Genomic DNA, 25,560 nt, shown 5'->3' on the forward strand with positions numbered 1-25,560 from the left:
TTCTGCTGCTCTGTATTGGTTTGGGTCTCTCTCTTTTTTTTTTTTTTTTTTCCTTTTTTTAGATGGAGTCTTGCTCTGTCACCAGGCTGGAGTGCAGTGGCATGATCTTGGCTCACTGCAACCTCTGCCTCCTGGGTTCAAGTGATTCTCCTGCCTCAGCCTCTCCAGTAGCTGGGACTACAGGTGCCTGCCACCACGCCTGGCTAATTTTTGTATTTTTAGTGGAGACGGGGTTTCGCAATGTTGGCCAGGCTGGTCTCAAACTGCTGACCTCAGGCAATCCACCTGTTTTGGCCTCCCAAAGTGCTGAGATTACAGGTGTGAGTCCCTGCGCCCGACCCTGGGTTTTGTTTTTTCAGGGCTCATCCAGTAAACCTCTGTTGAGCACCTATCATGTGCCAGCCTGGTGCCAGGCTCAGGAGAAATGATGGCAAGCGAAAATGCAGGGTCCCTGCTGTCAGCGAATGGGACGTCCCCATGGTGTTGCACTTCAGAGACAGAAATAGTGGACATCCTCCACGCCCTGGAGTTGCTCCCCATTTAGTTGGAGGAGAATCAGCTAAAGAATGATAATCCCACAAGATAGTTGATATAAGAGGAGCATGTTAGAAGTTGAGGATACCAAGAGAAAGGAACAAGTAAGAGTTTCAAGGCAAAAGAATGTTCCAGGCAGGGGAATGGCATCAACGTGTAAAGGAGCTTACTTATACCTTGGCCCCAGCATGTGCTTCCAGACTCATCGTTCTGTGCTCTAGGCACTTCCAATGACTCCTCCCAATTCCTCAAACTCAGCTGTGTACTTTGAGTCTTTCTTCTACTGAGCCTTAAATACCTCTTTCTTCCTGCTGGAGAAATTCCACCCATCCTTCAAAGCCTGGCTTGCATATCACTTCTTCTCTGATGTCCTTTCTGACATCTGCATTTTGCCTTGAGAGAGGCAGTTCTTCCCTCTGCTGTCCAGCTACCTGCCTTGATCTTATACCAGTCACCACATTTGTCCCAGCTGAATTCTAGGGTTTTTAATTTAATTGTTTTGATGCTGTTTATCTTGTGTATTTCTTCGCATGCTAATTTATCAACTCCTTGAAGTCAGGGACAGTGTATCAATTAGGATTCGAGTTGGCTGTATGTGATAGAAAACACTAGCTAACAATGGCTTCCATGAAATAGACGTGAGGTCCAGAGGTGGGCAGTCCTCGCTGATATGGCAGCCCCATGATCATCAGGGACCTCATGTCTGTCCTGATGGCTGCTTCACTTTCCTAATTGTGTGGCTTTTCCTTATGGTCCCAAGATGGCTGCTTAAGCACTACTCATCATATCCACATTCCAGCCAGCTAGAAGAATGAAAGGCCAAAGAAAAGTACACACCTTTATTTTAAGGCTGTTTTCTGGAAGTTGCAAACAACACTTGCATTTACATCCCATTGGAATTTAGTCACATGGTCACACCCAGCTACAAAGGAGTCTGGGAAATGTAGTTTCTATTCCAGGCAGCTGTATACTCAGCTGAGAAGCAGAGTTCTAGTCTTAGACATGAGAGGAGACTATTAGCAGCTTCCACCACAGTGAAAAACAAGGAAAGGTCAAGGATGAGTCCTCTGATCCTGAATAGGCCAGGTACAGGATGGTGGTGCTCACCAAGAAATGGAAGAAAACACAACCACTGCTATTAATTGAGCACCTCATGTATGCCAGACACTGTACTAGGTGCTTTATCTAAAACCAATGTTGCTGAGATTTATTTAGGTAAATAATTGCATTGCCCTTGAGAAAGTTTGGAGTATCATCACCCAGTACACAGGACAGCTCCCCGCAATGAAGAGTCATGCAGCCCAAATGTCAATGGTAGGACCAAGGTTAAGAAACCCTGAGTTAGGGCCAGGTGCGGTGGCTAATGCCTGTAATCCCAGCACTTTGGGAGACCGAGGCAGGCAGATCACTTGAGGCCTGGAGTTTGAGACCACCCTGGCCAACACAGCAAAACCCCGTCTCTACTAAAAATACAAAAATTAGCCAGGTATGGTGCTGCACACCTGTAGTCCCAGGCACTCAGGAGGCCGAGGCAGGGGAATCACTTGAACCCGGGAGGCAGAGGTTGCAGGGAGCTGAGATCATGCCACTGCACTCCAGCCTAGGTGACCGAACGAGACTTCATCTAAAAAAAAAATAGAGAAACCCTGAGTTAGATAGACCTAGGTTCAAATCTTAACTTAGCAACCACTTCCCAGCTGTGTGACCTTGAGTAAGCTGCTTCACCTCCTGAGCTTGAGCTGACCATTTCCTCCTCTCCGCCTAGATATGCCTCTTGGGCTTGCGGGCATTTAGTAACTGATGTGTGAGAAGCTTGGCTCCTTACTGTTTCAGCTGCCCCCATTGGTGTCGCAGGATGTGCAAGGAGCGCTGACTGGGTTGTTTGCTGGCACATGGGCCTGATGGGATTAGACTGTAATCACTCTAGTAAAAGCCCCTCCCCACCTAATGGTTTCAGAATGGAGTCATTGCCTTAATTCAAAAATGATGGTTTGCTTGTACACTCTTAGAGAAGATGGGTCCATTTCTGCTTTTTACCAAGTAATCGCAGAGCTTTCCCACTTCACTGTCTCAATTGATCCTCCCAATGGCCCAGGCAGGAGGGCTTACTATTCTCCCTTCTTTAAAGGTGAGTAAACTGGCACCCTGAACTGTTTACTCAAGGTGCACATGCTCACACACACACACTCTTAGACACTCACACATACACACGCACACTCACTCATACTCACATACTCATACACACACACTCATGTACTCAAAAACCACACACACTTACACACACATATACACACATACACTCACACATACACACACTCACACATACACACAGACACACACAATCACACACATTCACACTCACACACAAACACACACGCACATACACATTCACTCACACATTCACACACACTCATACAGCCCAGCAAGCAGCGGAGCAAGGGTGAGGACTCAGCTCCTGCCTCTAGAGCTCTCCCTAGGCTGCTACTCTGAGGACACAGAGCTAGGGAGGACCTACGGGTGACTGCCTTCCTTGCAGACAAGCCCTCATCTCACATGGCTCCTCTAGCTTTTATTCTCTCTGCCCAGAGCACACCCTCTGTCCAGCACTGTTTCCATAGGCGTGGCTTTATCCTCAGAGAAGGCACCTCAGACCCAGCGGGATCTCCTGAGTGGCGTGTAGTGACATGGGATCCATATCCCCAAATATCTCCCACACTCTTGGCCATAGTATCTCACTTTTCTTTGGAATTTATGCAAGGAAAACCTCAGGGACCAGATTTTTCAAAATACAGGTCCCGAAGGGAGGGAAAAGCACCTTACATTAGTCATCTCACTGACGAGAACTATCCATTCAAGCTATTTTTTTATTCATTTCACAGTAGGTTGCAGACATCGTTAGATTTCACCCCTAAATGTTTAAAATGCTACAGTAATTTTTAGTTCAGTGATGTCAATTCAATCATAACTTTTCTTTCTTTAAACAAAAAGGAAAAATACAGATTTTTTTTTAATAAAAACAAATCATGGCTGGGCACGGTGACTCACACACCTGTAATCCCAGCACTTTGGGAGGCTTAGGAGGGCAGATGGCTTGAGCCCAGGAGTTTGAGACCAGTCTGGGCAATACAGTGAGACCCTCTCTCTACAGAAAATACAAAAAATTACCCAGGCATGGTGGTGCGTGCCTGTTGTCCCTCCCAGCTACTCAGGAGGCTGAGGTGGGAGGATTGCTTGAATCATTTTCTGTCAAATATAATTGTTAGATGATAAATAGTATATACATAATTTTTAAAAAATGTTTTCTCTGATGGGCACAGTGGCTCATGCCTATAATCCTAGTACTTTGGGAGGCTGAGGCAGGTGGATCACTGAGGTCAGGAGTTCTAGACCAGCCTAACCAATATGGTGAAACACCATCTCTACTAAAAATACAAAATTGGCCAGGTGTGGTGGTGCATGCCTGTAATCCCAGCTACTTGGGAGGCCGAGGCAGGAGAATTGCTTGAACCCAGGAGACAGAGTGTTAGAAACAAGTGCCTGGTGCCGCAAAGAAAAACAGCACGTAGGCAGAAAATTCCTCAGCAAGGCAAATTTCCTTCTGCAGGAGGATGCAGCTTGCACCAGTCACGATCGCAAGAGCACACTGAGCAGGGTAGGGCAGGGGTTTTTATCCCTAATGCAGTTCCTAGCACTTCTGTGTCCTTTCTTCATTGGCTAAGGTTGGCCCTCCCAATCTAAGCTAATTCGATTGGCTAAGGTTTAAAATTGAATAGGGTCTATTAGGCGGGAAGGAAGAGGGACTGTCCCTTACTAGGTGGGAAGGCATATCTGGATTTGTCTGGGCGTGGCAAAGGCGGGAAGGTTGTTTACAGAACAGGTGGCTAGGAGACAAGGAAGTATAAGGAAGTTGGTCTAAGAAACAAAGAACAGGGAACTAAAGCTTTTCGAAGAAGAATTTATCATCTCTGACAATTTCCCCCTCTTGATTTTATAGTTTTTCCTCTTCAAAATGCCTTAGCATATCTAGGCTCTGTTGTTCTTCTTGGGTGTCAAGAAGGAAGAGTTTATCTGAATAAGGTGGGGGGGAACTAAGGGAGGTTTTGGTGAGCGCTGTTTCTATAAGTCTTTGCACTAAACCACAAACACAGGGTATGATACAGCATCCTACAAGAATGAGCACACCTATAACGATTATAAGGGAGGTGAATATTGAGGTCATAATTCCTTTCCATTTCCCGAACCATTTCTCCATGAGGGTTGTAAAGGGGTCATCTATTCTAGAATTTTTAGCTAACTCATTTATTTGATAAGGAGGTAAGGCCTTGTAAGGCTTTTGTTATTGTTCCATCGGGGGCGGTGTTATTAGGAATAAAAGTACAACATTGGACTCCAATCGTGACACAAACTCCGCCTTTTTCAGCTAATATCACGTCAAGGGCTATTCTGTTTTTCCCAGGCTATTTGGCTGGTAAGGCCTAATTGTTCAACTGTTCCTTTAATTGCATCTCTAGTAAAATTAACAAAGTGTTGTTGATTATAATAGATACAATTTATTCAAGCTACATTCTTGTTTACAGTTGACCACCAGAACAATATAAATTTGAATCCTGCAGCTGTTTGATTTTGGGCTTTGAATTCATCTGGTACCCCTCATGGTACTCCGATAGCATCTATATAAACATGAGGATCAAAGGATCCATGAGGGACGTGTCTCTTTTTACAATATTCTGTCTTCAGCTTTCTTGGTCGATGAAATGCCAAGGTGAAAGGGATAGCCAACTGAGTTACAGCACAAGTGCTGCTCCAGGTACTTGGCAGAGTACCCAGCAATAGTCCCCCGCAATATCACCACACATCTGCTCCGGAATGAACAAGGGCATACTGATTGGCAAGCTCTTGAAAAGGCTTGGTTTCACTGCACCCTGTTAGGTCTCCAAGGAATGCTAACTTCTCCCCCTGCCATGAAAGGCAAGAGGTGAAGTTAACATCAGAGACTGCAGGCTGGATGGCCCTCAAGGGCTGACCCGCAGGGCTTTTGACTTCAGGGAACAGCAGTGGAAGAATCTTGCATGACTCATTACACCAGGCTGTGGGGTTCTGGAAGAGAGCTATCACACAGCTCATGCCTCGTTGGTCAGATGACCATCCAAGTGGGAAGGGGACAATTTGGGTTTCTGGCCTACCTGTCACACAAGCCTAACAGTCGCTTTTATTTAGCTTGCGGATGGAATATTTAATCCCTTCCAACCAGGCATTTGGATCTTGATATCCTGTTTCAATAGCTAGAGTTTGCTTTAAATCTTTAACTTCTATAATGGTAACTTTAGTTTTATCATTGGGTATGAAGTGAGAAAAGGTTTGGTTAGAAGAGGGTTTAGGGCTGGGCGCAGTGGCTCATGCCTGTAATCCCAGCACTTTGGGAGGCCAAGGCAGGTGGATCACGAGATCAGGAGATCCAGACCATCCTGGATAACACAGTGAAACCCTGTCTCTACTAAAAAAAAAAAAAAAAAAAAAAAAATTAGCTGGGCATGGTGGCGGGCACCTGTAGTCCCAGCTACTCGGGAGGCTGAAGCAGGAGAATGGTGTGAACTCGGGAGGCGGAGCTTGCAGTGAGCCGAGATCGCACCACTGCACTCCAGCCTGGGTGACAAAGTGAGACTCTGTCTCAAAAAAAAAAAAAAAGAGGATTTAGGAGGAGAGGGAGAAGGGGTGAAGGAGGTGGAGGAGCGATGAAGCACATTTTGAAATATCCTATAGGGTCTGTCCCTGAGACTTCTGCTCCTACCATAAAAATGGCTCAAGGAAGGGTAAGAACCTTGGGAAGCTGGGATAGTAATGGAAATTTGTACAGGATTACACTGGTTATATTGGCAATTGGGAGGAGTACTCCCTTCAGTGAAACAAATGTATGGTTTCAGGAATATACAACTATTCGTTGTGGCAGCCCATCCCTGGTTTTTGGTTGTCAATAGAACATTGGACCAACTGTGGCAGAGATGCTGAGGCTCTGCTTTAGGAGGACAAGTTTCCCAATTAACAGAATCTCCGTTAAAATCTTCCCAGACTAATTGATCCCGGTTAGCAGATTTCCAGTCTGAGGAGAGCCAGGAAGGACAAAGATACTTTTCTGAAGTAGAGTTGTCTTTGACCCTGCAGATCTCCACAGAGTATAAGAAGACAAGCATCGAAAGTGATAGTTTGAAGTGAGTTAGACTTAGTAACATTAATAATAAGATGTGGGGTAGCTGGGGTAAAGAGGAAAAGGAGAAGAGGCAGATTAAGCTTTTCTCTCTTTTTTTTTTTTTTTTTTTTTTTTGAGACAGAGTCTCTCTCTGTCGCCCAGGCTGGAGTGCAGTGGCACGATCTCCGCTTACTGCAAGCTCCGACTCCCAGGTTCACGCCATTCTCCTGCCTCAGCCTCCCGAGTAGCTGGGACTATAGGCGCCCGCCACCACACCCGGCTAATTGTTTTTTTTTTTTTTTTTTTTTTGTATTTTTAGTGGAGACAGGGTTTCACCGTATTAGCCAGGATGGTCACGATCTCCTGACCTCGTGATCCGTCCGCCTCGGCCTCCCAAAGTGCTGGGATTACAGGCGTGAGCCACCGCGCCCGGCCGCTTTTCTCTTTAACGTTACATTTTCGGGGGTAGGTACTTTGGAGAGGGGTACCCGGGTATGATGTGTCCATCCTCTCTCAACGGTCCAGACTGCTGTCTCAGTTGTGAGGAGCACTAGGTATGGTCCTTCCCAAGTGGGTTCGAGCTTTCCCTCTTTCCAACTTCTGATAAGGATGTGATCTCCAGGCTGGTGTTGATGAACTGGTAATTCAATGGGTGGAGTTTGTGCTAGGAGGCCTTGAGTCCTGAGGGAGGAAAGGGTAGAAGATAGACCTAATACATAGTTTCTAAGAAACGGATCTTTTGTTTCGAATGTGGGAAGATCAGTAGTAGAATGTAGATAAGGCAATCTAAAAAGCATCTCATAAGGGGGTAGACCTATGTTTTTTCAGGGAGCAGTTCGGACTCTCAACAGGGCAATATGCCTTTCTACTCTCCCTGATGAGGGTGGATGCACGGCATGTGGTATTCCCATTTTCTTTAGGTTGTTTGTTGGTTTTTCTGCGCACTCTGAAACGATCTGCAACTTGTCTAGCAAGGGTATAAATTCCTATGCATCCATAAACTCCGAGGACTGCATCACACATAGCTTGGCGGCCCCAGTGAGTTCCTTGATGTAGCTGTGACAATATCTCTCGCATGAAGGGCTTAGACAGCATTTCCTTCTTGTCTAGTTGTACCCATCTTCCCTCGTGACTTTCTTTGGCTCCTATTTCTTTTAACTTTTCTTGCTCTCTGGGGGAGAAAACAGGGACTGTAGCTGGAGGGGGAAGATAAGGGGTTAGGTGGAAAATGGGTGCTGCTTGAGAAGAGGCAACTTGTTTAGCCACTTGGTCAGCTAGATTATTCCCTCAGCTCTCAAAGGAAAGATTCTTCTAGTGACCTGGAACGTGAACAACTGCTGTCTCTTCTGGCGGCTGTAAGTTCTCTAGTACTTGGATTATCGAGTCTCTATGGACTAAGTTTTGGCCTTTACTGTTAATAAGGCCTCGGTCTGCCCAAATTTTCCCAAAGGTGTGGACTACTCCAAAGGCATACGTGGAGTCAGTATAAATAGTTCCTTCCTGGTTTTGCAGAAATTTTAAGGCTTGATTTAGTGTAAACAACTCACATGTTTGCTCAGACCAGTCATTAGGTAGGGTGTCTCCGTCTACTGCTGAGTACCTGTTATGCCTTTTCCCTTTTATTACTTGAGAAGAACCATCTACAAAAAGGTGTCTTCCGGTTTGAAAGGGAGTTTATCTAAACATCTATGCCCAAGTTCTTCTGGTCTGGGGCATGGGTTTTTTTCTGCGTTTGAATTTCCTGTTAAGAAGGCAGCAGGGTTAAGTGAATCATCTGTAGTTAGGATTACATCATCTTTTTCTAACAAGATAGCCTTGTATTTTAAAATTCTTGAGTCAGTAAGCAACCTTTCTGCCTTCTGATTTAGGATAGTTCTGTTCTGGTGAGGTGTGCTCACAATGGGGTTTCCTCCAAAAGTTATTTTTCTACTTTCTTGTGTTAGCAAAGTAGTTGCCGCTACAGATTGAATGCATTTGGACCATCCATGGGTTACTGGGTTAAGAATTTTTGACAGGAAGCCTACGGGTTGGGAGTGGCCTCCGTGCTTTTGGGTAAGTACTCCCAAGGCTACGCCCTTGTTTACATTGACGAAAAGATGGAATGGCTGCTTAGGGAGGGTAAAGCTAGGACAGGGGCAGTTACCAATAGATGTTTTAACCTTTTTACCTTTTGGATTTCTGGTAATTGCCAAATGATGGGGTCTGGCTCGTCTTGTGTGAGCTTTTTGTATAAGAGTTTTGTTTCCAGGGCATAAGAGTCTATCCATAGACGACAGTATCTGACTAATCCTCCTTCAATCCGTTCAAGCCCAATTTTCCATTTGCCTTTGTAATTAAATGCCCTAAATATTTTACTTCAGGTTCTACAAATTGGAGTTTGTTTTTCGAGGCCGTTAACCCTTCATCCCACAGAAAATTTAAGACATGGGTTGAGAAAGCTGCTACTTCTTTTCTATCATCTCCTGAAATTAGAAGATCATCCATGTACTGGAGGGGACATATGCACGAGGGCAGGGAAAATTTCTCTAGGACTTGTTCTAATATTTGACTAAATAAATATGGAGACTCCGTAAACCCCCGGGGTAAGACTGTCCATCAGTATTGCTGTTTTCAACCGGAGTGAGGGTCTTTCCACTCAAAGGCAAGTAGGTCCTGGCTGCCCTCTGCTAATGGACAAGCCCAGAAGGCATCATTTAAATCTATTACTGTACTATCTGATTAATAGCTCTAAGGTCTTGCACTAACCACTATGACCTGTCTGGCTTCTTTAAAGGCAGTATTGGAGTGTTACAGGGAGACATACAGGATTTAAGAAGCCTATCATGGAGAAGACCTTCAATTACAGGTTTTAAATTTACCCTGGCTTCTAAAGGAATAGGGTATTGCTTTCTCTTTACTACTTCCCCAGGGGTTTTAAATTTAACATGAATCAGAGAAATCTGTAACTTTCCTTGATCCCATCTTTTGACCATACCTCGGGATAAATGTGTTCTTCGTCTGCGGTGGTGAGCAAGATTAGGGAGGGGAGGGGAGGAATTTTCCGTGATTGATTTGGAGGCCTAAGCCTAATTTTAGTATTAAATCACTTCCTAATAGATTTGTCCCTGCTTCTGGAACTAACAGAAATTTGCTGCTAGCTGATCAGTTTTCATATTTCACTTTTGTCTCCTCTAAGATTTTTGCTCTAAATCCTTCTCCTTTTACTCCAGAGGTAAAAAGTTTTTCTTGTGAACAAGTTACACTAGATGGAAGATAACAGACTGAGGAGTGAGCTGCTTCTGACTCGATTAAAAAGGTAATAAGCTTAGGTTTAGGTCCCACTTCTAAATTTACCAAGGGCTGTTGGTGGGACTCAAGATAAAAAGATGGAGCCCCTGACTTCCCTTGTCTTCTTCAAAAGCCGTAAGTGGGATGACTTTTTCTTCTTTTTCCCATTTGGGACATTGTCTTTTAAAATGACCTATTTTTCCACATTTGAAACATTTGTTCTGTGATTTCTTAGTAATATCTCGCCAGCTATTGGTGACAAAGTGGAGCTTTAACATTCCTTGTCCAAGGAGGTCTTCTGATTCTAGGCCAGCGTATTTTTCTCATTTGCTCTTTAAGCCTTTCTAAAAATTCTATCGGTCCCTCATCTTTTCCCTGTTTTATATTAAAGGCCTTGGTAAGATTTTGGGTGCGGGGCACTAATTCTCAAATTCCTTTTATTATCATCTCCCTAAGGTCTCTCATATTTCCTTGATGGGCTATATTGTTGTTATCTCATTGAGGATCCTGGGCTGGGAATTATGTTCAGCCGCTGGAACGTTCTGACCGGGAGGATGTTCACGTTCCCGAATGGTCATAGCAGCCCTGTGTATCATGCTCCTTTCTTCTCCTGAGAATAAGATGTCTAAGATAGACATTAACTCGTCTAAAGTATATATCTGGGGTCCTAAAACTGATCGATTTGATCTGCCACTCCATAAGGGTCATCTAAGAGTGGTTTAAGCTCCTTTTTTAGGTTTAGGGGAAGGGTCTGTGGTGGCAGCTGCTTGGGGGAGAGGAAGGTTCTTCAGTCCAAACAAAACAGCAGTTTTTTATCATTTGCTGCTTTTTCTTGTGTTTGGTCCTTCCATTATCCTTCCAATATTCTAACGTTAGGCCTAGGGGACTATCAGAGGGTATATTATCATGATCATGATATTTCCTATCTTTTGTCTTACTTGCTGTATTTCCCATCCTGGAGAAAGAGTTTTTCCCTGAGTCCATGGGGCTCAATCTCTCTTACTAGAGATTTCTTGCACCCTAGCGAGTCTGTGGGGCTCAACCTCTCCTACTAGAGATTTTTCACACTCTTCAGCTTTTGCTTTATCCTTCTCCATCTGCTTCTCTTGTGGAAATTTTCAAGTCCCTCTTAGCATAGGCAGGTTGGTATAAACCCCACAACAGGCAAGCTGCCTTTAAGCCATATGAGGTGACTACAGAACCAGATCCGGACTCTGCACTTGCTCTGCACTCAATTGTGTGTCTTACTCACACACTTTGAACCTCCAGGATGTCCTGACCACCAAGGAAATACTTCACTGCCCCCAAGGTTTTTCTTACCTTGGTCTATGCACAGAGTTACCTGGTCGCCACAGTATCTGTCTGCCTTTTCTTCCCTCATTGCTAGAGTCCAGGTTTATTCATCACACCAGGTGGGTCTCGATCCCTTACCCTTGAGGCCACCGCAACAAAGCAGCGGGCTGCATCTCCTCACGAGAAATGATCTGAGACCCTCCCCGGAGGAGAATGGGAATCCCAGATGAACCCCCAAGTTTGTTAGAAACAAGTGCCTGGTGCCACAAAGAAAAACAGCACATAGGCAGAAAATTCCTCAGCAAGGCAAATTTACTTCTGCAGAAGGGTGCAGCTTGTGCTAGTCACAATCGCAAGAGCACACCAAGCAGGGTAGGGCAGGGGTTTTTAATCCCTAATGCAGTTCCTAGCACTTCTGTGTCCTTTCCCCATTGGCTGGGGTTGGACTTCACAATCTAAGCTAATTCGATTGGCTAAGATTTAAAATTGAATAGGGTCTATTAGGTGGGAAGGAAGAGGAACTATCCGTTACTAGGTGGGAAGGCATATCTGGACTTGTCTGGGCCTGGCGAACGCAGGAAGGCTGTTTACAGAACAGGTAGCTAGGAGACAAGGATGTACAAGGAAGTTGGTCTTAAGAAACAAAGAACAGAGAACTAAAGCTTTTTGAAGAGGAATTTATCATCTCTGACAGGAGGTTGCAGTGAGCTGAGATCACGCCATTGCACTCCAGCTTGGGCAATGAGAGTGAAACTCCGTCTCAAATTAAAATTAAAATTAAAAAATAAAAAATAACGTAAAATAAAAAATGGCTTCTCTCCCCTCTATGTGCCAGACAATGAGGAAAAGAGAAAAAGGAGACACCTCTGGAGGCCAGGGAGCTGAGAGCCACCTTGAGAATGCCAAGCTGGGGAAGTGTTTAGGGGAACTACTTCCTGCTTCCTTCCGAGCAAAACAGTAAAAAATAAAAATCCCTGAGACAATACTTCCTTAGCCTTATGAACCCCGAAAATCTGAGATAGGTCTCAGTTAATTTGGAAAGTTTATTTTGCCAAAGTTGAGGACGCACACCCATGACACAGCAACAGGAGGTCCTGACGATGTGCCCAAAGTGGTCAGAGCACAGTTTGGTTTTATACATTCTAGGGAGACATGAGACATCAATCAATATATGCAAGATGAACATTCCTTAGGGCTGGGAAAGGCAGGACAACTGGAAGCCGGGAGGAGGCTTCCAGGTCTTAGGTAGATAAGAGACAGATGGTTGCATTCTTTTGAGTTTCTGATTAGCCTCTCCAAAAGAGGCAATCAGATAGGCATTTATCTCAGTGAGCAGAGGTCTGACTTCGAACAGAATGGGAGGCGGGTTTGCCCTAAGCAGTTCCCAACTTGACTTTTCCCTTTAGCTTAAGTGATTTTGGGGCCCCAGGTTATTTTCCTTTCACAGCCTACTTTCTTCCTTCCAGAAGTGACTGTGGACAATTCCACAGGGTTTGGACTTGATCAGGGCAGAAGGTGAAGCTGCAAGGTATTAGATGTGGGAATGGAGAAAAATACAGGCTGGAGCTGTGGGTTTGAGTGTTGTCCTCATAGGAGGTGATGGCTGAGGGGTAGGTAAGTGAGAGGATGAGATCCCCGAGGCCGACAGCACAGAGTGACAGGAGCATAGGGCAGGACTTTGGGTCACCCAAGGAGACAGTGATGCTTTTGAAGAAGTCAAAGGAGGCCCCATCAGCAATCAGAGGATTGCTCTGATTGGCACCTCAGAGCTGGAGGACATCAAAAAATACCGCTGTAAGAAAGAGACCTGGAAAAGTCTTTAGAGATTGTCTATCCCACCCTACCCATTTGACACATGAGAAGATGGAGGCCAAGAGATCACTGAGAAAATAAATGGTAGAGCTTGGGCAAAATCAGTGCTGCCCAAAATGGTGTTTTTTCCAACAAAGACATTTAAAAGGTTCCTTCCACAAGGATCAAACACCTTGGGGTTTTGATTTTTATCTTAAAAAATTATATAAATTTAGCCTTCTACAGGCCAGGCACGGTGGCTCACACCTATAATCCCAGCACTTTGGGAGGCTGAGGTGGGTGGATCATGAGGTCAGGAGATCAAAAGGATCCTGGCTGATATGGTGAAACCCCATCTCTACTAAAAATACAAAAATTAGCTGGGCGTGGTGGTGGGCGCATGTAATCCCAGCTACTCAGGAGGCTGAGGCAGGAGAATTACTTGAACCTGGGAGGCAGAGGTTGCAGTGAACCGAGATCGCGCCATTGCACTCCAGTCTGGCGACAGAGCGAGACTCCGTCTCTAAATAAATAAATAAATAAATAAATAAATAAATAAATAAATCTAGCCTTCTACTCAAGAACTTATCTGGCTTTGTCTTAATGTAAAAATAATTTCTTTTTGCTATATTATTGAGAGAAATTTACTATTTATTAGTGGTTTATCAGTTTTCTTTAAACTCACCACTTTTTGATGAATATGAAAATCTAAAAACTTGGCCGGGCGCAGTGGCTCACACCTGTAATCTCAGCACTTTGGGAGGCCAAGGCGGGCGGATCATCTGAGGTCAGGAGTTCAAGATCAGCCTGACCAACATGGTGAAACCCCTTCTCTACTAAAAATACAAAAATTAGCTGGGCGTGGTGGTGGGTGCCTGTAATTGTAGCTACTCGGGAGGCTGAGGCATGAGAATCACTTGAACCCAGAAAGCAGAGGTTGCAGTGAGCTGAGATGGTGCCACTACACTCCAGCCTGGGCGACAGAGTGAGACTCTGTCTTAAAAAAAAAAAAAAAAAAATGGCTGGGTGTGGTGCCTCATGCCTGTAATCCCAGCACTTTGGGAGTCCAGTGTGGGTGGATCACCTGAGGTCAGGAGTTCAAGTCCAGCCTGACCAACATGGTGAAACCCCGTCTCTACTAAAAAAATACAAAAAAAATAGCCGGGTGTGGTGGCACACTCCTGTAATCCCAGCTACTCAGGAGGCTGAGGCAGGAGAATCACTTGAATTTGGGAGCTGGAGATTGTAGTGAGCCGAGATGGTGCCATTGCACTCCAGTCTGGGTGACAGAGTGAGACTCCATCTCAAAAAAAAAAAAAAAACTTAAAAACTCCTTCCAGAAGATTTAATACTTACTTTCACCCAACCACCCGACTTGAGTATCACCAATAACAGAGGATACAGTCCGTTTTCAGTAGAGCCTTAGTAGCAAAGGGTTTTCATTTTTATTTTTCAGATACAGGATCTTGCCCTGTCACCCAAGCTGGAGTGCAGTGATGTGATCATAGCTGACTGCAGCTTCCTGAGTAGCTAGGACTATAGGTGTATTATAGGACAATTTTTTAAAAATTTCATTGTAAAGACAGGATTCCACTGTGTTGCCCAGGCTGCAACTCTTGGCCTCAAGTGATCATTCCACCTTTAACTCTTGCCCTCAAGCAATCCTCCCACCTCAGACTCCCAAAATGCTGGGATTATGGGTGTGAGCCACCATTTCCAGCCTACTAGCAAGGGTCTTGTTACATATTACTTGGCATGATTTATGTAATTTAAAAAAATTGTTTGTTTTTCAAATAGAAAAGTAAAATAACAAATATGCTTTTCCAATAACATAATCCCCTTCTCACTTGAGAATTTTCCTCTAAAAAGATATGCTAGATTTATTTCATGCTTTATGTGCCTCTGGTGTGTGCCCTTATAACCTCCTCCATATCATTTAGGGATGGTCTCAGCTGCAAGTAAGAACTGCCACAACAGTGATGTAAGCAAAAAAAAAAAAAAAAAAAAGCAAAGCCAAGCAAAACAAAGCCCATGTAATTATTTCCCATAATAATAAGTCTGGGAGAAGAAGATTCCAGAGTTGGCTCAGCAGCTTAGTGACAGCAAGGCCCTAGGCTGGCATTTTCTTGGCCTTCCCGATGGTCCCAAGATGACTCTCATGGCCTCAGACATCACTTCCTCACATCCTGTCAGGGAGATAGAGGCAAGTGAGCAACAACAATTTTTGTTGTTTTGCTCATTTGTCAGAGAGGAAGAACGTTCCTAAAAACTCCACCTCTGCTGTTTGACATCCTCATCCTATTCCTTGGCCATGGTGGTATCTCATGGTCACTCCTCTATCTGCCACTGTAAAGAGGAACTGGATTGCTATATTCTGCTTAGACACATGAGGATGCAGCCCACCTTCCCAGAACATGTGCGGAATTAGATTTCTACAAACACATTTGTCTTGCTTCTGCCCAACTCTCTCACTAGAATGCACATTCCATAGGGGCAAACATTTTTGTCTGTTTTGTTCACAGCTATATTCTCAACACCTAGAAGAGTGACAGGAATTCAATAAATAGTTGTTAAGTGAGCAAATGAATGCATGAATAAGGAAAAGGGGACATGGCTATTGAGTAGGTAACCAGCAGTGTCTATCACCCCCAACAGCATACAACTCCAGTCTGATGAACATCATGCTACTAAGTGGCCACTCATCACCCAAGTCTCTGACCTTACTTTTTCTCTCTTTTCTCCCAGGGAGTGAGCCATAACTGGCGGCTGCTCTTGCGCCAATGAGCCTCCCCAATTCCTCCTGCCTCTTAGAAGACAAGATGTGTGAGGGCAACAAGACCACTATGGCCAGCCCCCAGCTGATGCCCCTGGTGGTGGTCCTGAGCACTATCTGCTTGGTCACAGTAGGGCTCAACCTGCTGGTGCTGTATGCTGTACGGAGTGAGCGGAAGCTCCACACTGTGGGGAACCTGTACATCGTCAGCCTCTCGGTGGCGGACCTGATCGTGGGTGCCGTCGTCATGCCTATGAACATCCTCTACCTGCTCATGTCCAAGTGGTCACTGGGCCGTCCTCTCTGCCTCTTTTGGCTTTCCATGGACTATGTGGCCAGCACAGCGTCCATTTTCAGTGTCTTCATCCTGTGCATTGATCGCTACCGCTCTGTCCAGCAGCCCCTCAGGTACCTTAAGTATCGTACCAAGACCCGAGCCTCGGCCACCATTTTGGGGGCCTGGTTTCTCTCTTTTCTGTGGGTTATTCCCATTCTAGGCTGGAATCACTTCATGCAGCAGACCTCAGTGCGCCGAGAGGACAAGTGTGAGACAGACTTCTATGATGTCACCTGGTTCAAGGTCATGACTGCCATCATCAACTTCTACCTGCCCACCTTGCTCATGCTCTGGTTCTATGCCAAGATCTACAAGGCCGTACGACAACACTGCCAGCACCGCGAGCTCATCAATGGGTCCCTCCCTTCCTTCTCAGAAATTAAGCTGAGGCCAGAGAACCCCAAGGGGGATGCCAAGAAACCAGGGAAGGAGTCTCCCTGGGAGGTTCTGAAAAGGAAGCCAAAAGATGCTGGTGGTGGATCTGTCTTGAAGTCACCATCCCAAACCCCCAAGGAGATGAAATCCCCAGTTGTCTTCAGCCAAGAGGATGATAGAGAAGTAGACAAACTCCACTGCTTTCCACTTGATATTGTGCCCATGCAGACTGCGGCAGAGGGGAGTAGCAGGGACTATGTAGCCGTCAACCAGAGCCATGGCCAGCTCAAGACAGATGAGCAGGGCCTGAACACACATGGGGCCAGCGAGATATCAGAGGATCAGATGTTAGGTGATAGCCAATCCTTCTCTCGAACAGACTCAGATACCACCACAGAGACAGCACCAGGCAAAGGCAAATTGAGGAGTGGGTCTAACACAGGCCTGGATTACATCAAGTTTACTTGGAAGAGGCTCCGCTCGCATTCAAGACAGTATGTATCTGGGTTGCACATGAACCGCGAAAGGAAGGCCGCCAAACAGTTGGGTTTTATCATGGCAGCCTTCATCCTCTGCTGGATCCCTTATTTCATCTTCTTCATGGTCATTGCCTTCTGCAAGAATTGTTGCAATGAACATTTGCACATGTTCACCATCTGGCTGGGCTACATCAACTCCACACTGAACCCCCTCATCTACCCCTTGTGCAATGAGAACTTCAAGAAGACATTCAAGAGAATTCTGCATATTCGCTCCTAAGGGAGGCTCTGAGGGGATGCAACAAAATGATCCTTATGATGTCCAACAAGGAAATAGAGGACGAAGGCCTGTGTGTTGCCAGGCAGGCACCTGGGCTTTCTGGAATCCAAACCACAGTCTTAGGGGCTCGGTAGTTTGGAAAGTTCTTAGGCACCATAGAAGAACAGCAGATGGCGGTGATCAGCAGAGAGATTGAACTTTGAGGAGGAAGCAGAATCTTTGCAAGAAAGTCAGACCTGTTTCTTGTAACTGGGTTCAAAAAGAAAAAAATAATAAAAATAAAAGAGAGAGAGAATCAGACCTGGGTGGAACTCTCCTGCTCCTCAGGAACTATGGGAGCCTCAGACTCATTGTAATTCAAGCTTTCCGAGTCGAGTGATTGACAACTGAAGAGACACGTGGCTAGGGTTCCACTGGAGAATTGAAAAGGACTCTTGAGCCCTCCTGGAATGGAGCTGTATAACTGTGCAGAGACTTTATCCATGCGAATAGTTGCTGTCCCCTTCCAGGGGTCACCTTGAGAGGCATGACAGCTGTTCCACAGGGGCTACCCCTTCTCAGAAAACTTCTCTTCTGAGCCTCTTTTATAGCTTTCTCCAGAACCAGTGTCTGAACCACCCTGGAAATTCTGCCTTATTATTTCTTACTCAAACATGTTTAGAGTGGATAGAAAATTATGCAGCTTGCACACCCATCGTCTTTAACCCCAAATTTCCTTTGGTTATTAAAATAGTGGTGGCAAAAGGCATCCTCAAAAGAAAGAGAAATGAAATATTTTTGAATGGTTGCACGTTAAAAATTAAAAGAAGGAATGGGGGCAGAATGCCATATTTTTGAGGGCTGTACTAGGTTTATCTCATTTAAGCCCCACAACACCCCACAGGAGGGTAATTTTCTAACTCTAGTTTGCAGAGGAGCAAATTGAGGTTCAGCAAGGTGAGAGAGGTACCCAAGGTCACATAGCTAGTTATGTGAGAAAGTTAGAGTACAAATCCTCTGGGGTTTCAGCTTATTGTAGCATATTTTCTCCGAAAGGCAAAAATGTGCCCTTTTGGCCAGGCATGGTAGCTCAAGCCTATAATCCCAGCATGTTGGGAGGCTGAGGTGGGCAGATCATTTGAGGCCAGGAGTTCAAGACCAGTCTGGCCAATATGGAGAAACCTTGTCTCTACTAAAAACACAAAAATTATCTGGGCATGGTGGGGCATGCCTGTAGTCCCAGTTACTTGGGAGGCTGAGGCACGAGAATCGCTTGAACCCGGGAGGTGGAGGTTGCCGTGAGCCAAGATCATGCCGCTGCACTCCAGCCTGGGCAACAGAGCAAGACTCTGTCTCAAAAAAAAATAAATACAATATTTTAACAATATGCCCTCTTAAGTGTGCACAGATACACATACACAGTATTCCCAAGAGTGGTGGCAGCTCAGAATAATATGTTGAGTAGACGAACAGCTGACATGGAGTTCCCGTGCACCTACGGAAGGGGATGCTTTGAAGGAACCAAGTGCATTTTTATCTGTGAGTTCTGTTGTGTTTGTCAAAAAGTCATTGTAATCTTTCATAGCCATACCTGTTAAGCAAAAACTAGTAAAGACATAGGAACATGTAGTTTTACTTGGTGTTTATGTTGCAATCTGGTTGTGATTTATATTTTAAAACTTGATGCTAAACCATAATATGTATAGCACATGGAGTGCCTGCACAAGCTGATGTTTTGTATTTTGTGTTCCTCTTTGCATGATCTGTTAAAGTGAGATATTTTTACCTACCTAAAATATGATGTTTAAAAGCACACTCTATGTGATTTATTTATTTCTACCTTTCTGAGTCTCTTGGACTAAGAAGATGTTTTGAAATGTACCATCAAATGTTAACAGAGTTTGATATGGGGTTTCTCTTTGGTTTCTCATCACATTTGTAAATGTCTTTTCAAAAGGATTTACTTTTTATAAAAAGCTTCATTCTCACTCTGCTTTGCATCCCCCAAACTTCTTGTTCAAAACGGGGGGAGTTTAGGAGACTTTAATCCCGGTTTCAGAAGCTGCAGCTGGTCTGTTTCCAGGTCAGAAACCATTGTTCAGAAGACCTCCCTGTGAGAGAGTTGCTCCTCAGGGTCCCTCAGGACCAAAGGACACTCAAAAAGAGCACTTCACACAGACAAGTGGCTAAGTGTCCATTATTTATCGTGAACAATCAGGGCAACTAGTGGAGAGAACTGATTGTGAGCTCTGCCTCTGGGTCAAAGAGACCTGGATTTGAGTCTGACAAGAACAAGAAATGGTCAATAAATATAAATTACCAGCGTCTAAGGAACAAGGTCTATGCATTATTGTATACAGTGTCTCTAGTGCTTGTATAGTGTCTGGTATACAGAGGGCACTCCTATGCATTTTTAAAACATGCTGAGCACATATTATGTGCCAGGCTTTGTGTTTTATCTAATGTTATCTAATGGTATTGTTGCCATTATGTAATGTTGCCTTTACAACAACCTCATGAGGGAGATTTCCATCTTTACAAATAGGCAAACTGAGGCCCAGAGAGATTGAGGAACTGCTCCAAGTTCTGATTCTGGAATGTGCTTCCTTTCTACTTTATCAATCTGCTCTTTGTACTCCTGTCTGAACGATGGAAATTAATTTTTGAATGTATAAAAGACAACAGACTATGATACAGAAATGTCAGCCCCAGCCCACTAAGAAAGCACCAGCCCATCAGTGGCTAATGGCTTTAATAAATTGGTCATTTGGCTACTTGGCTTGTGGACAATCTCTGACCTCTTTTGAAGACGGGCACTGCATGGACTTCCAGGAGGTGGATTTAATAGTCTTAACTCAGCATGAAAAAGATGCTGGGATGCTCCTGGCTATTTATGCACCCTAAGTGCCATAGAGACATGCTGTTGGCCAGGCATGGTGGCTCATGCCTGTAATCCCAGCACATTGGGAGGCTGACGCAGGCAGATGGCTGGAGTCCAGGAGTTCGAGGCAAGCCTGGACACCATGGTGAAATCCTGTCTCTACTAAAAATACAAAAATTAGCCAGGGGCTGTGACACACACCTGCAGTCCCAACTACTTGGGGGCCTGAGGCAGGAGGATCACTTGAGCCCAGAAAGTTGAGGCTGCAGTGAGCCAAGATTGGGCCACTGCACTCCAGCCTGGGTGACAAAGAGAGACTCTGTCTTAAAATGAAATGAAATGAAATATAAAATAAAATAAAATATAGAAACATGCTCTTAAAGATCTTATTTGCCAATATTTATCATTCCACAATTTGTCAGGCTTTCAAAGCCTAGCTTGACGTGACATATAGTTCTCATTGTGGGGAGCATGTACTCTTCTCAACTGAGATGCAAGAGAAATGATGAAGGTGGATTGACCTGAATCACTGTAGCCTTGAATAAGTGTCACAGGGCCTCATGACCCTGCTGTGTCTGAGAACATTCTCTGCCTTTTTAAGTCTCCTGGGTCTGCATCTTTCTTAATGCTCCATGGTCTTGGAGCCCCAGTGGTCTGCCTATCCCATTCCAGGCAGCAGAGGCAGGTCTTCTTCCTTAGCCTCACCCTATCTTCCTGCTAACAAGGAAGCCTCATTTGTCGTCTGAGCAATCATTAGCTCTGGTCCCCATATCTATTTTGGATTCCCAGACCTTATCTGTTAATTAACAAATATTTTTCCAGCACTTCTTATGTCTGGCCTGAGACAGAAAGACATGATTTCAACCCTGTGGAGCTACTTCAGGTTTGCAAGTGACAGAAATCAACTTTGTGAATAGTTACTAGAGTGTCTTAAGTCTGTTTTGTGCTCCTATAACAGAATATCACAGACTGGGTAATTTATAATGAATAGAAATTTATTGGCTCACAGTTCTGGAGGCTGGTAAGTCTAATATTAACGTGCTGGCATCTGGTGAGGACCTTCCTGATGCATCATGACATAATGGAAGAGCAAAGAGAGGGCAAGAGAGAGCAAAAGGGAGCAATCCCACTCCTGTAATAAAGAACTCACTCCCATGATAACAGCATTAGTGCATTCATGAGAGTGGAAACCCATGACCTAAACACCTCTTAAAGATCCCACTTCCCAATATGATCACAATGGCAATTAAATTTTAACATGAGTTTTGGAGGGGACAAATGTTCAAGCCACATAGCATGGCATGCTTTGTGGAATCTAGTGATACTTTGGATGACTTTGCCTTGAGGAGGACTTGAGACAAGTCAGCCATAGGAATCTCAAGCTAAGAATTCAAGGAAACTCCCTCTCTAGGATACTGCCAATGATCTACATAAACTAATCCTATTCCCACTCTATGAACATCAGTTCAAAAGTCCCAAACTCAGGATAAAGAATCGTCCTGTGTCCACTTTACTCCAGTCAACTCTGGAGGGGGTGGAGGCTGGGGTGGCACAGGTGGTACAAACATAGCTGGCGAATCAGCAGTTCCCAGAGAAGCAAGGATTACTGTGAGTTGGGCAGAAGCTTTAAAAGGTGTTCATTATAAAATCACAAAACCCAGCAGTGGAGTCAAACTTATAAAGAACTAACTTTAACTTAGGCTCATATATGCTCAATAGAGTAAAGCCTAGAGGTGGTGGGTATAAGGCATGCCTTCATATAAGAGGTGACATCCCTACTGTTTGTTTTTAAAATCAGCCAGGTGCAGTGGCTCATGCCTGTAATCCCAGCACTTTGGGAGGCCGAAGAGGGGCAGATTACCTGAGGTCAGGAGTTTGAGACCAGCCTGGCCAACATGGTGAAACCCCATCTCTACTAAAAACACAAAAATTAGCCGGGTGTAGTGGCACATGCCTGTAATCCCGGCTACTTGGGAGGCTGAGGCAGGAGAATTGCTTGAGCCTGGGAGATGGAGGTTGCAGTGAGCCGAGATTGTGCCACTACACTCCAGCCTGGCCGACAGAGTGAGACTCTGTCTCAAAATAAATAAATAAATAAAAAATAAAATAAAATCAAGTTTGTTACACACAATACATACAATAAAATGCACCAATGTTAAAGGCAGAGCTTGATGAGTTTTGATAAATGTATATACCTGTGTCAGCCCTACCTCACTTAAGCTGTAGAACATTTCTATCACCCCAGAAAGCTCCTCATGCCCATTTGTAGACCATGCCCCACTCTGCTCCTAGGAACGACTGATCTACTGATCTGACTTCTGTCACTGTGTCAGAGGCATTTGAACCAGAGCAACTCCATGTCAAGTAGTGGCTGAGTAAAGGAAGGTTGAGACCTACTGGGCTGCACTCCCAGGAGGTCAGGCACTGTTGGTCACAGGATGAGGTAGGAGGTCGGCACAAGATAGAGGTTACACAGACCCTGCTGATAAAACAGGATGCAGTAAAGAAGCTGGCCAAAACCAAGGAGTGATGAAAGTGACTTCTTGGCTGGGCATGGTGGCTCACGCATGTAATCCCAGTACTTTGGGATGCAGAGGTGGGAGGGTCCCGTAAGCCCAGGAGTTTGAGAAAGCCTGGGCAATGTAGAGAGACCCTGTCTCAATTATTTTTTAAATAAATTTAAAAAAAACCACCTGACCTCTGGTCATCCTCACTGCTGATTATACATTAATTATAATACATTGGCATACTAAAGAAAACTCCCACTAGTGCCATGACAGTTTACAAATGCCATAGCAACTTTGGGGAGTTACCCTATATAGTCTAAAAAGGGGGCCGAGCATGGTGGCTCATGCCTGTAATCCTAGCACTTTGAGAGGCTGAGGCAGGTGGATCACCTGAGGTCAGGAGTTCAAAACCAGCCTGGCCAACATGGCGAAACCCTATCTCTACTAAAAATACAAACATTAGCTGGGTGTGGGGGCGCACGCCTGTAATCCCAGCTACTTGGAAGGCTGAGGAAGGAGGATCGCTTCAGCTCCAGAGGTGGAGGTTGCAGTGAGCCGAGATCACGTCGCTGCACTCCAGCCTGCGCGACGGGAGCGAGACTCCATCTCAAAAAAAAAAAAGTGGGGAGGAACCCTCAGTTCCACGAAATATCCACCCTTTTTTAGCATACAATCAAGAAATAACTGGCCAGGCAGGGTGGCTCACACCTGTAACCCCAGCATTTTGGGAGGTGGAGGCAGGCAGATCACTTGAGGCCAGGAGTTCAAGACCAGCCTGGGCAACATGGAGAAAACCCATCTGTACTAAAAATACAAAAATTAACCAGGTGTGGGGGTGTGCATCTGTAATTCCAGGTACCAGGATGGTTGAGGCATGAGAATCGCTTGAACTCAGGAGGCAGAGGTTGCAGTGAGCCAAGATCACACCACTGCACTCCAGCCTGGGTGACAGAGTAAGACTCTGTCTCAAAAAAAAAAAGTATAGGTATATTCAGTCAAACAGCCCATAACGTTGCTCTGCCTATGTAGTAGTTATTCTTTTTTATTCCTTTTTTTTTTTGAGACGGCGTCTTGTTCTGTCACCCAGGCTGAAGTGCAGTGGTGCAATCTCGGCTCACTGCAACATCTGCCTCCTGGGTTCAAGCAGTTCTCCTGCCTCAGCCTCCCGAGTAGCTGGGACTACACGTGTAAGCCACCACGCCCGGTTAATTTTTTATGTTTTTGTATAGACGGGGTCTCACCATGTTGGCCAGGCTGATCCTGAACTCCTGATCTCAGGTGGCCTGCCCGTCTTGGCCTCTCAAAGTGCTGGGATTACAGGCGTGAGCCACTGCACCCAGCCCTATTCCTTTTCTTTCTTAATAAACTTGCTCTCATTTTACTCTACGGACTTGCCCAGAATTCTTTCTTGTGAGAGATCCAAGAACCCTCTCTTGGGTCTGGATCGGGACCCCTTTCCGGTAACAACTATAGAGATTAGTTTTGCTGATTTTAGAACTTTCTATCAGTAGAATTATTTAATATGTACTCCTTTTTTCCATCAACATTTTGTCTAAGATTCACCCACACTTCAAATGGGTTGTGAAGACTGAGAAAGGCTTACACAAGCACAGCAAGTGTGAGAGCATTGCAGGGATGGAGATATAAAAGAGCAGTGTGTGCTTGACCAGAATTAGTTTAGTGTGACTCAAGCATGCAGTTTGAGAGGGCAACGGCAGGAGAGGAACCTGATATAGTCAAGAGTTGGCAGTGTTGAATTTTACTTGGACTTTTTGCTCTTGGAAAACAGTAATGTTACTGGAAAGGGGTCCTGGCTGGGTGCAGTGGCTCACATCTGTAATCCCAGCATTTTGGGAGGCTGAGATGGGCAGATCACTTGAGGTCAGGAGTTCGAGACTAGCCTGGCCAACACAGTGAAAACCCGTCTCTACTAAAAATACAAAAATTAGCTGGGTGTGGTGGCGCATGCCTGTAATCCCAGCTACTTGGGAGGCTCAGGCACGAGAATCGCTTGAACCCGGGAGATGGAGGTTGCAGTAAGCCGAGATCGCGCTACTGCACTCCAGCCTGGGTGACAGAGTGAGACTCCGTCTCTCTCTGTCTCTCTCTCTCACACACACACACACACACACACACACACACACAAAAGAAAAGAAAACAAAAGAAAAGGGGTCCTGATCCAGACCCCAAGAGAAACTTCTCGGACCTCACACAAGAAAGAATTCTGGGACAGTCCATAAAGAGAAAGAAGGTTTATTAAGAAAGCAAAGGAGGCTGGGTGTGGTGGCTCACGCCTGGAACCCCAGCACTTTGGGAGGCCGAGGCAGGCAGGCCACTGGATGTCAGGAGTTCAAGATCAGCCTGGCCAACATAGTGAAACCCTGTCTCTACTAAAATATAAAAAAGTAACTGGGCTTGGTGGCTCGTGCCTGTAGTCCCAGCTACTCGGGAGGCTGAGGCAGGGGAATCGCTTGAACCCAGAAGGCGGAGGTTGCAGTGAGCCGAGATCACACCACTGCACTCCAGCCCAGTGACAGAGCAAGACTCTGTCTTGGAAAAAAAAAAGAAAGAAAGAAAGAAAGAAAGAAAGAAACCCCATTTGTATTTAAAAAAATACAAAAATTAGCCAGGCATGGTGGTGTGTTCTTGTAATCCTAGCTTCTAGGGAGGCTGAGGCAGGAGAATTGCTCACCATCTTCTAGGAAGGCTGAGGCAGGAGAATTGCTTGAAACCAGGAGGCGGAGGTTGCAGTGAGCAGAGACGCACCATTGCATTCCAGCCTGGGCAACAGAGTGAGACTCCGTCTCAAAAAAAAAAAGGGAGTAAAAGAATGGCTACTCCATAGGCAGAGTGTGGTGGCATGGGCTGCTCAATTGATTA

The 25,560-nt window shown here is 45.1% G+C and overlaps 1 protein-coding gene across 7 annotated transcripts in view; it reads left to right on the forward strand.

Moving 5' to 3' along the window:
* HRH1 (histamine receptor H1) overlaps positions 1–20,066 on the forward strand; it is a 125,838-nt gene extending 105,772 nt beyond the window's left edge. For 6 of the 7 annotated variants that reach the window (XM_016940006.3, XM_016940001.3, XM_016940003.3 and 3 more), the window contains exon 2: positions 15,815–20,066. In XM_016940006.3, the coding sequence (XP_016795495.2) occupies positions 15,850–17,313 (1,464 nt within the window). In that variant the 5' untranslated portion in view covers positions 15,815–15,849 and the 3' untranslated portion in view covers positions 17,314–20,066. 7 annotated transcript variants of the gene reach the window in all.
* The last annotated feature ends 5,494 nt before the right edge of the window (positions 20,067–25,560 follow it).

This window comes from Pan troglodytes, chromosome 2 (genome assembly GCF_028858775.2).
Source record: "Pan troglodytes isolate AG18354 chromosome 2, NHGRI_mPanTro3-v2.0_pri, whole genome shotgun sequence".
Lineage (NCBI taxonomy): Eukaryota > Metazoa > Chordata > Mammalia > Primates > Hominidae > Pan > Pan troglodytes.